This window comes from Staurois parvus, unplaced genomic scaffold (assembly GCF_062004578.1).
Source record: "Staurois parvus isolate SC_StPar_1 unplaced genomic scaffold, SC_StPar_1.0 ptg001146l, whole genome shotgun sequence".
Lineage (NCBI taxonomy): Eukaryota > Metazoa > Chordata > Amphibia > Anura > Ranidae > Staurois > Staurois parvus.
Genome location: NW_028318942.1, coordinates 2,369,795 through 2,382,166, shown reverse-complemented (window position 1 = coordinate 2,382,166; position 12,372 = coordinate 2,369,795). Strand labels below are relative to the sequence as shown.

Sequence of the window (12,372 nt, the reverse complement as noted above, 5' to 3'; positions counted from 1 at the left end):
AAAACCCAACAAAGCCTACCTACCTAGAGGGCACTTCATTAAGGAGCGGTTCAAGCATTTATTGAGTCCTTGATTGCATTAGTTTGCAACTACGTAATAATGCAGTTTGCAGTTACAAATATGTGAAGCTTAAGGTTTACTGTAGATAATACATTTTCTTTTGTGTCACTTTTTAGGCTTCACTAAATTTCAATAGCTTTAATATCCAGTCCTCTCCTAATTGTGAATCTGACTACATGAGGATCTATGATGGTCCCTCTAAGAACTCTCCTATTTTGCTGGATAAAATGTGCGGCAGTATAACCATCCCTCCACTCATCGCGTCCACAAGTCATATGCTGGTCGAGCTTGTCAGTGACGGGGCTGTTGGCGGGGTCGGCTTCCAAGCTACATATAGCTCAGGTATGCTGATTTATTTTATTGGTAGTAAAAGTTTTCAGAGAAAGACACTGAAGAATCATAGATGTAGGGCCGAGGAGGGACTATTGACACATCAGTCTGATGTCCTTTAACTTCTGTTTGCAACCTTTGAAGCAATCCATAAAGTCACTTACTTTAGTATATACAATCAGAATAAACCAGTCGGTCAGGCCCTCGCACTATAAATTGCTGACAGATTGTTCAATGTGTATGTGGATCCACTGTAGGAGTGATAACACTTACCTCTACGGATTATTTTGGATCAGATACTGTATAAATCATCTCTCTGGCTGTATATCCCTGCTCTCTGCCCCACTGCAAAACTAAGAGGTTGGCAAATCCCCATAGACTTCTATAGGGTTGACCATGTCATTCAAAATTATCTGGGGTAGAGTGCAGGGACCAGACTCCCTTCCCCCAGCACTGCATGGGATCAATGCTTGCTTTTGCTTAGGGCAGTTTGGAATAAGTACAAACACAATTCATGAATGCTGATCCTGTGTAGTACTTGATGACATCTGAGAGTCTTTGGCTAGAGAAACAGCAAAAAGAAGCATCTTCAGGGACCATTCTCACAGCATGGAGGAAGCCTGTGGGAGGGAGAAATATGGTAAGCATTTCAACGTATTTATCTCCTTGTAGACTAAAGAAGCATTTAACTCAAGCAGTGCAATGGGGGAGAGCAGGATCAATAAATTTTACAGCAGCACAAATTGGGGCTTTGATGTACTTTCCCAATTTAGGACAAAATAGTAGGTTTGCATGGTGGCCCTCAACTACAGTAACCTCTCATCACTACACTTCTGGGTAAGGTAGAGCATGTGGCTCTCTCCCTTCTTGCTCCGATGCAGTATTTGGTCCTGAGCGGCAGATCACTAGGTCTGCATTCTGCCATGAGGGTTGGAGAGTGGAGTCCCAGAAAAAGACTAACCTGGAACTCTGAAAGAGAGGATGAACAATGCATATACAATACATACATAAACATAAAATGATGCCATATATGGGGGTTCTTCAAAAGGTTTCCACATTTTTAAAAAAAAATATATATATACAGGTATATATATGTGCTGAAACATTTTGAAGACCTTCGTACTATTATAGATCTCCTTACTGTATTTACTATATCTATATTCTCACAGTTCAGTGTGGAGGAACCTTCTTTAACTCTCAAGGCAGCTTTGCATCTCCGGGATATCCAGGGAACTACAGTCCATACATGAACTGTAACTACACCATCACAGCTCCTGTTGGATATAAGGTAAACAAGATACCTCAATAATTCTCCCTAATTACTGGACACCATAATTTTCTAAAATTGACACACAAACAAAACTTTAATCTTGGACAGACACATTAGTCTAAATGTACAAACCCATTTAAATTCAGCAGCATTCACTAGGGCCTACCTGAATGAATGGAAGTGGAATGTATTGTTTAGAGCAGCCTTTCCTAACCTTTTCAACACATAGAAACCCTTGAAATAACTTTCCAGTCTCAGGGAACCCCTGCTAAAAATGACTATATCTACAACTCATGACACATTAATCTGATGGTCAATGGGAAGAATGCTCCTCACATTTGTAGTCATTGGAAAGAGTTACCCCCTTACAGGCAGTTGAACATATTAATGGTGTCAGAAGGCATTTATCTCAAAGGCAGAAATTGCTCATCGCTCAAGGAACCCCTAGCAACCTCTGGAGGAACCCTGGTAAAGAAACCCTGGGTGAGAGCATTACGCTACATGGCTGTTGGTAAATCTAAAGTAGATTGCTCTAGGACTATGAAGATGATTTACTAATGGCAAATAGACACTGCACTTTGCAAACTGCAGTTGCACTCTGCAAGTACAGTGGCTCCCGAGCTTAGTAAATGAGGTAAAGCTTCACTTTGCAAAAAATACCCAATCATGTGCAAAGACAATAAAAAAAAACCCTGCATTTTGCTTGCACATGATTGGATGATGGAAGTCAGCAAAGCTCATTTACTAAGCTCTGGAGCAACTGCTCTTGAAGAGTGAACCATATATTTGCCTTTAGTAAACACCATCAAGACTTTCTGGATGATTTCCCAGTGATGGCATGAAGTGCAGATGGTATTTTGTGAAACTGGTTGAACAATGGCGGTGTGACCTTGTAAGCTGTTTATCAAGCTATACATGACTTTGCAGCCCTGGGCTAATTCCTGCCATCCTGATTGGGAGTAACAGGACCACAAGGGAGAGGAAGGGAGGGTGCTGATCAGTTTCTTGAGTCTATTGTACACAGGTGAATGACATAGAAAGTAGATTGACAGTTGTAGATTGGTGACATGGTGTCATGTTAGTCATAATTTTATTTCTTTTTCAGATTGCTCTGACCATCAGTGATTTCCATGTAGAGTATGCCAGATTCTGTATACATGACTATCTAAAACTCTTCATGGATGGTAAACAAAGGGGTCCATTCTGTGGTGATCTCAGCATCCCTGTGTTGTACTCCAAAGGCAATTCTATGGTTCTCGTATTCCACAGTGACGCGTCTGACCAGGCGAAGGGCTTCCAAATCTCCTACACCTTCTGTGAGTAGCTATCTGCTTATGTCTAATATTAGCAATGGAAATTAAAGGAAAATAGAAGTCTCATTTCGTTAAAAAGCACATTTACCTTGAATTCCACTCACTTGCCAGTTTATTAGGTACACTTGTTTCATTGCTTGGTAACACAAATTGCTAATCAGCCAATCACATGGCAACAATTCAATGCAGGATTTTATATACATACATATGATAAGCTTACTGTAAACAAACGTATTAGTATAATTTTAGAAATCTCGTATGTTTTAATAGTTTGTAGTTATGTGTACATAAGGGGCAGCCATGTTTGCTCATCACAAATGTAGGTTGTACTTCCAGCTTTCTTAAACTACACATTCGTTGTGCTTCCCTGACGCTGCAGGTCTATGGTCAGATCTGACTACATGAACACAACTGACTTTTTATAAGGTGTGCTTGTAGTTATTTATTATGATCAGGAGCAAAAGATAATTAAAAAAAACACTTTTTTTATTTCTTTTAGCTAGTTTAATAAAAAAAATGTTGCATACATTTTTTTATATTGCTATGGTGTAAATATAGATTTTAATAGCAGGATCTCAAGTTACACGCACAGCTGAATGATCTTCCATTTCATTAAACAAGTACAGCACTAGGCTTTCCTATTAGATAAGGAAAAGAGCAGACAGGTGGCACAAACACCTACTGCATTATCCAAAATATATTCAAAGGTGTAAAAGACAAAAACATAGTCACAGACATAGCATGTATAAAACGCTTTGCATAATGGAGATGGCCACAACAACAGGCAAGGTGTTCTGACTGTCAGTGTGGTCAGGTGGCTGATGCTTTTCGGGGACGAGTCCCTTTCCTCAGTGCTACTCATCCCCGAAATGCGTCAGTCACCTGACCACACTGACAGTCAGAACACCTTGGCTGTTGTTGCGGCCATCTCCATTATGCAAAGCTTTTTATACATGCTATGTCTGTGAGTATGTTTTTGTCTTTTACACCTTTGAACAACTCTTGGATAATGTACTTGGTGTTTGCCCCACCTGTCTGCTCTTTTCCCAGTGGTCGATTTACCCCGTCTGAGGAGGTCTGCTTCCCCGAAGGATTATCTGTAGGCCACTCCTGTCCTGGTTCCCTTGGCCTCCCTTTGGCAAATTATTTCTTGGAGCGCAGGAAAGTACACACGGTTTTCCTATTAGACAACCCAGCAAGCTCTTACTTCACACAGTGAAAAAAAGAAACAGCTGTATATTAAATATTTATATGTAATATAAAATTGTCAATACAGTAAAACAAAAATAGCAATATAAAAAAACTAAAATACAATTGACTAAAACCCACTCTAGTCCCCCTTTAAGCAGACATGATCTTCACATTACCTTTAGTGAAATTAAAATCTGTTAATGCAATACAGCATATCAAAATAAAGACCAACAGGCAAGATAATATTCATAGTCTTACCGTTTATTATTCTTAGCAGATAAATGTATGGGAGATAGTTGTTGAGTATACACCATTACTACTGGATATACAAACGAGAATGTATGGGAGATACTTGTTGAGTATACACCATTACTACTGGATATACAAACGAGAATGTATGGGAGATACTTGTTGAGTATACACCATTACTACTGGATATACAAACGAGAATGTATGGGAGATACTTGTTGAGTATACACCATTACTACTGGATATACAAACGAGAATGTATGGGAGATACTTGTTGAGTATACACCATTACTACTGGATATACAAAGGAGAATGTATGGGAGATACTTGTTGAGTATGCACCATTACTACTGGATATACAAAGGAGAATGTATGGCAGATACTTGTTGAGTATGCACCATTACTACTGGATATACAAACGAGAATGTATGGGAGATACTTGTTGAGTATACCCCATTACTACTGGATATACAAACGAGAATGTATGGGAGATACTTGTTGAGTATGCACCATTACTACTGGATATACAAACGAGAATGTATGGGAGATACTTGTTGAGTATGCACCATTACTACTGGATATACAAACGAGAATGTATGGGAGATAATTGTTGAGTATGCACCATTACTACTGGATATACAAACGAGAATGTATGGGAGATACTTGTTGAGTATGCACCATTACTACTGGATATACAAACGAGAATGTATGAGAGATACTTGTTGAGTATACCCCATTACTACTGGATATACAAACGAGAATGTATGGGAGATACTTGTTGAGTATACACCATTACTACTGGATATACAAACGAGAATGTATGGGAGATACTTGTTGAGTATACACCATTACTACTGGATATACAAACGAGAATGTATGGGAGATACTTGTTGAGTATACACCATTACTACTGGATATACAAACGAGAATGTATGGGAGATACTTGTTGAGTATACACCATTACTACTGGATATACAAAGGAGAATGTATGGGAGATACTTGTTGAGTATACACCATTACTACTGGATATACAAAGGAGAATGTATGGGAGATACTTGTTGAGTATGCACCATTACTACTGGATATACAAAGGAGAATGTATGGGAGATACTTGTTGAGTATACCCCATTACTACTGGATATACAAACGAGAATGTATGGGAGATACTTGTTGAGTATGCACCATTACTACTGGATATACAAACGAGAATGTATGGGAGATACTTGTTGAGTATACACCATTACTATTGGATATACAAACGAGAATGTATGGGAGATACTTGTTGAGTATGCACCATTACTACTGGATATACAAACAAGAATGTATGGGAGATACTTGTTGAGTATGCACCATTACTACTGGATATACAAACGAGAATGTATGAGAGATACTTGTTGAGTATACCCCATTACTACTGGATATACAAACGAGAATGTATGGGAGATACTTGTTGAGTATACACCATTACTACTGGATATACAAACGAGAATGTATGGGAGATACTTGTTGAGTATACCCCATTACTACTGGATATACAAACGAGAATGTATGGGAGATACTTGTTGAGTATACCCCATTACTACTGGATATACAAACGAGAATGTATGGGAGATGCTTGTTGAGTATACACCATTACTACTGGATATACAAACGAGAATGTATGAGAGATACTTGTTGAGTATACAGCATTACTACTGGATATACAAAGGAGAATGTATGGGAGATACTTGTTGAGTATACACCATTACTACTGGATATACAAACGAGAATGTATGGGAGATACTTGTTGAGTATACAGCATTACTACTGGATATACAAATCCATTTGAATGTTTTTCTGTTTTTTTGTTTTTTTTAATAGATCAATGAGAGATTAAAACAAAATGTCCTAGGTATTATTTAAATATGGATTTAATTGACGACATTGACCTTTCTTTAATTACAGTTAAATAGAAGAGCAACAGATGGCACAAAGAGAAAATCTACCGGTTCTGGAAGTAAGCTGGCGTCACTACAGGACCCAATGTGAATTTGATGGAGCATGTATACAAAAGTTCACACATTTGTACATACAGTACATATATAATGAATAAATCTACATCGGATCATGTTCGTGTTTGCAATTACTTTTAAATGACAAAATAACAATTATTAATTTTGTCCCAATTGATATCTACACTTTGGTATTTTGATTGGCTTTGTCAGGAATATGGGAGCAAATATTGGCATCTTATGGTTTTAGTTTGATTTACATTCATTCTATAGTGATAATTCTTATAACTATTTCTTTATGTTTCCCTTTCGTACTTATTATTTTGAAGGAGTGGCTGGATATTTCTTTTGTGCTGTATATGACAGCCTGAACTGATTTTTCCCTTTTCCTCATAAAAATAAAATATATTAAAGCATTGATCCATCTGTGTTATTATTTTTGTGTGACATAGTCCCTGTTTCCTCAAGGTGCAGCTTCACTTAACCTCCCTAGCGGTCTGATTATGTCCATATTTCTGTGCTGAAATCGGTAAATTTTTTTGCATGGAAATATGTCTTTTTTTTATTGTAGGGTGTAATATTTAGGAATAACTCACTGACATCTGTCCGAACAAGAGTCTAGTAAACATTCCGGATAGAATAAAACTTGAAACACGAAATCATAAAATATAATTTCATAAATAATCACAAAAATAATAATATAATAATTTTAATTCAATAATATAATCAAACCAAAAACACTGAAATTTGAAATATAGCGCCAAGTTCGCACATCGCTGAGCAAAGTCGCAAAATCATTTTCAGTGTCTGATGACGAATTTCCCCACAAATCATTATCACTTAATTCTGCAAGTGATTCTGATTTATTATCGCTGTTCTCTAGCCGGTCTAAAACCGCTTTTGACCTAAAGGGATGCTTTTTGGATACCATGGACTTTTCTAAGTTTCCAGGCAGAAAGAACAGTCAAAATGTAGGCAGGGCACAGGACAAAGCACTCGGGACAAAATATATGTGAAATGGTTTGATACAGTAATGTTTTACTATGTCAAATTAATTTCTAAGAAAATGACAGTTTCTAAAAAACTTTAAATTTGCCGCCGTTCAAGCCCCCGCACGTCCCGACGTTTGCAGGGACCCGAACACGGAATCCAGATGCCGGCATTGGCCGGAGGAGATGGGCGGGGACGCTGCAGGGGACACATCGCAGGAGCGCAGGACAAAGTACGCGCTGCAGGGAATCCCTGAGCAACGCCGCATGGTAAGCCCGAGTGTAGCTCGGGGTTACCGCTTTTGGTACTGAAACTTTACCTTGAGCTACACTCGGGAATACCACCAAGGAGGTTAAAGTGAACATTAAAATGCAAAGTCCATTTATTCGTTCCAGCTCCTTCCTCTGTGAGATGCACTGCCAAATGGTAGATGAAAAATGAACCTGTAAAACAATAAGGTAGATTATGTACTTATCGTACCTAGGGGAGGGTGAACTCACATTCCTTCTAGTAGAATCCCAGGAAAAGCAGAGCAGCCAAAACCTTGCAAGAAAATCTTCCTGCACAGTAATTGAGTGTCTTCTTGTTAGATTAGGGGTACTTATCACTCCCCAGCAATCTTGCAAAAAGAATAGGGCCATCACACCATGCAAGGTGGAACAAGGGATGAAGAAAGAATGGAATCCAAGTTTCTTATTTACACATGCAGGTGGGGCCAATTGGTTGGAACCCAAGGTAGAGAAAAGGCACACCAAGACCAAGTAGAATGGCACAGTTATTATTTGGTTAAGTGGAAGTAACAATTAACAGGTGAAGAACAGCAGCAAGGTTGCTCTCAAGCAAGTTGGTAACAGCTTCTCACTGACACAGCCACTCTCAGCAATGTTATTGGCACAGCAGACTAGTCATAACCAGGGGCGGACTGACAACTCCTGGGGCCCCCGGGCAATAGGGGATCATGGGGCCCCTGTGTCCTTGCCCAAACTCAAAAAAGCCTATGAAAAAGGTACCAGGGGCATCTCATGGGGCCCCCTACTGACCTCGGGCCCTCGGGCAGTGCCCGAGTTTCCAAATGGTCAGTCCGCCCCTGGTCATAACACTTATAGTGACACCTTGATGCGGCTTACATTACCGGAACGGCATCTGGTTTTAGAGGGGCGGATGTCAGCACATAGGATGGCTTCTAGCAGGGTGCCATGTGCTCAGTCATGTAGCTTTCTGACTTCAGAGTTTCTGGCCACAAGGGTCACACAGTAGACTTTCTGAGGCCAACAGAAAAAACATGACTGCCAATTAAAGAGGCAAAGAGTGCTGCCAGCCTCTTCTCAGAAACAGACAAAAACTTGGCTGAGACAGAGCAGCTCACTTATGATGTCCTCTGAGTCCTCAGAGACAGTACAAATCACAGCTCATATGTTAAAAAACAAAATTCCTCAGTCCTGCTGTTCATTGCTCCCCTCACAGTCACCACAACAAAAATTCTTGAATCAATTACCTCAAAATAAGCCAGGGCAATCCCAGGTATTGTCCCACATGTTGCAATGACCACCTAAAGGGTTCCTGGATTTTTAAGGTCCTCCTAGCATTGCTATTGGTAATATGGCCTACAGCTGCCCCAAAGCAGTCACAACATCCACTCTGTCAATCTTTACTTGCAGGTTTTATTGGCTCAAAGTCCAGAGGAGAGATTGACAGGGTGTACAGATTACCCAAAACAGTGAAGAAAACCCCATTTAGGCCCTTTCATGGCCCAGGAGAATTCCAGAATATTTTTGCATAGTTACATTGGTCCTGCTTGGACCTATGTATGTCTGTATATTCCATACCTGGCCAATCCGCCCTACAAGCTTAAAATTACTGTAAGAGTCTCCACTGCTACAATGATTGTTACTTCTGGGTCATGTACTGTCACGTGTCACGATGTTCACCTTTTCCAATCAAGAATGTTTTGCATCCATTAAGAACATGCAAAGTGTTCTCTGAATGGCACCATGCCTATCAAGTGATCCCCTGTATTCACTACACTGTAGGGCAACCACTTGGCATGGGATGTGGAAGACAGTCAGGATCACTGTAGTAGTGGTTGCTAATACAGTGATTTCCAGCTTCAAGGTATGGAACATGTACAGTATACTTACATTGGTCCAAGCTAGAAAAATGTAACAAAGTTGTATGAAAAGATATCAATACCTGGAATTTAGCTTTAAGCTGAAAATGAAAAGCATTAATAGTGTGCCTTCAAGCCATGACCAGCATTGGACTTAAAGAGGGGTTCCAGTCTCCCCCCACATAAAAGAAAAATTAAAAGTCAGCAGCTAAAAATACTTTAATATGAGGACACTTGCCTGTCCAGGGGTCCAGCACCGTCGTCACCCGGGCTAGGTTTTCATTAGCCAGCATCTCAGATTAGAAAAAAAAATACAAAAGTTGAAAATTATTCCTTTTGATAGTAAGCAATAAATTCTAAATGCAGGCACAAAACATTTTGTCCTGGCCCTACAGAATACCCTAGAAAGATTCAAAAAGCTTATTGTGTGCAAAATATTAAAATAAATGAAATAAAAAAACATTTATGAATATTTTTTTTTATCTCAATCAAAATTTGTAGCCTTGAAATATACACCCAAAGAGAGTTTATCATCTATAAAAGAATTCTAAGACATTTAGAAATCAACTCATAGGGGAATGTAACAATTTTTTACATAGTGTGAATTATAGAACTTTGAAATCTATAGATCATGTATTAAATTTCACACTGAGTACAGATTTAAACCCCCATGAGGTATATTCTATTGAAAAGAACTGCACTGCAGTAAGCATAGCGTAATTGTAACCACTATTGGGAAATGCCAACTAAAAATCTCCCAGCCCTAATTATTATAATATGTTATCAGCCTGCTCCTTGTTAATATGAATTGTATTTGGGTTTGGGCAGATGAAGGGTTTAACACAAGCTCTAGCTGTTTGAGGTCAGCCAAATGAGGGAATTAAATGGCCAGATTTAGTCCATTCACTCAAGCCAAACCTTTGCCTAACACCACAGAAGTCCTTAAAGTGCTTCCAGATTCCAAAACTCCCTCCTCATAGACCCTCATATCCATCAATCCAGGGATATGTTGAAGAGGCCTTTGTCCCCATCAACATGCAAGGTACCCTCCAAATTACATGTGACCTGGTATGGTTTAGGAGAGGAGTTAATACTCACTCCCCCCCCCCCAACACACACACTTTCCTAGCCAGCTAGGTTGCATGCCTAGATAATGATCTGTTCTCTTATGGATTATGGGAATTACAGGTGGAGGCCACTGACATTTTTTCCCTACTCATCTTTTCTGACTGTTTTTCGCTAGTTTTGCATTTGGCTACGGTCAGTGTCACGATTGGTAGCATGAGGCCATACCTGGACCCTACAGAGGTTGCACAGGCAGTCCAACCCCTCCAGGATGGGACATCAATATATGCCATTTCTAGGTTTGCTGTGTCTCCCAGCAGTCTCAAGAGCATGGAGGAGATTCCAGGAGACAGGCAGGTACTCTAAGAGAGCTGGACAGGGTCGTAGAAGGTCCTTAATCCATTAGCATGACCGGCATCTGCTCCTTTGTGCAAGGAGGAACAGGATGAGCACTGCCAGAGCCCTACAAAATGACCTCCAGCAGGCCAATGGTGTGAATGTCTCTGAGCAAATAATCAGAAACAGACTTCATGGAGGGTGGCCTGAGGGTCCAAAGTCCTTTAGTGGGTCCTGTACTCACTGCCCTGCACCATAGAGCTCGATTAGCATTTACCATTGAACACCAGAATTGGCAGGTCCGCCACTAGAGCCCTGTGCTTTTCACAGATGAGAGTAGGTTCACCCTGAGCACATGTGACAGATGTGAAAGGGTCTGGAGAAGCCGCGGAGAAGGTTATGCTGCCTGTAACATCGTTCAGAATGATCATTTTGGTGGTGGGTCAGTGATGGTCTGGGGAGGCATATCCATGGAGGAACACACAGACCTCTACAGGCTAGACTGCCATTTGGTATCAATATGAAATCCTTGGACCCATTGTCAGACTCTACCATGGTGCAGTGGGCCCTGGGTTCCTCCTGGTGCGCGACAATGCCCGGCCTCATGTGGCGAGAGTATGCAGGCATTTTTATGAGGATGAAGGAATTGATACCATTGAATGGTCCCCACGCTAGCCGGACCTAAATCCAATAGAACACCTCTGGGATATCATGTTTCGGTCCATCCGATGCTGCCAGGTTGCACTTCAGACTGTCCAGGAGCTCAGTGATGCCCTGGTCCAGATCTGGGAGGAAATCCCCCAGGACACCATCCGTGGTCTCATTAGGAGCCTCCCCCGACATTGTCAGGCATGCATACAAGCACATGGGGGCCATACAAACTACTGAGGACCATTTTGAGTTGCTGCAATGAAATTTCAGCAAAATGGACTAGAAGGCTGCATCATTTTTTCACTTTGATTTTCGGTGTCTTTGAATTCAGTCCTCTGTAGGTTGATAATTTGTATTTCCATCAAACGATGGGGCATCCTTATGTTCCCAACACATTACCCAGTTCATATCAATATAGAGATCCAGCAGGGGATTTTTTCCCATTGAGATCTGATGTGTTTTCAAAGTGTTCCTCTCATTTTTTTGAGCAGTGTATATGTAAATCTTTAAAGGGTTAGTTCGCCTTCACAGAAAATATGTAAACGTGACCTAACACCTGACCACCTCCCCACCCCGGTTCCCAGCTGTACTTACCTCTCGCAATCCTCAGTTGTAAGGGCTCCCAAAAGCCGCTCCACCAATTCAGGAATTTGAAATTTTCTTTGCTTTTTCTCCTCCCTATCCATCACTACAAGGATGGACCAGACAGATTCTGAAAGATCACCATCATGGACGGCGCACATCCCGTGATGTAAGATAGAGAAAACTGGATTTATGTACTTGTAAAATCCATTTTTTTTAGTATATCAGGAGACACAG

General features: G+C 40.4%; 1 protein-coding gene across 2 annotated transcripts in view; it reads left to right on the top strand.

Moving 5' to 3' along the window:
- LOC149439237 (embryonic protein UVS.2-like) overlaps positions 1-12,372 on the top strand; it is a 62,195-nt gene that overhangs the window by 33,080 nt on the left and 16,743 nt on the right. The window contains exons 16-18 of one of the 2 annotated variants that reach the window (XM_089659298.1): positions 177-402; positions 1,560-1,678; positions 2,766-2,976. In XM_089659298.1, coding sequence (XP_089515424.1) covers positions 177-402; positions 1,560-1,678; positions 2,766-2,976 — 556 coding nt within the window. Of the gene's footprint in view, positions 1-176; positions 403-1,559; positions 1,679-2,765; positions 2,985-12,372 lie in introns of those variants that run through there. The other variant, XM_089659299.1, reaches the window with a different exon arrangement.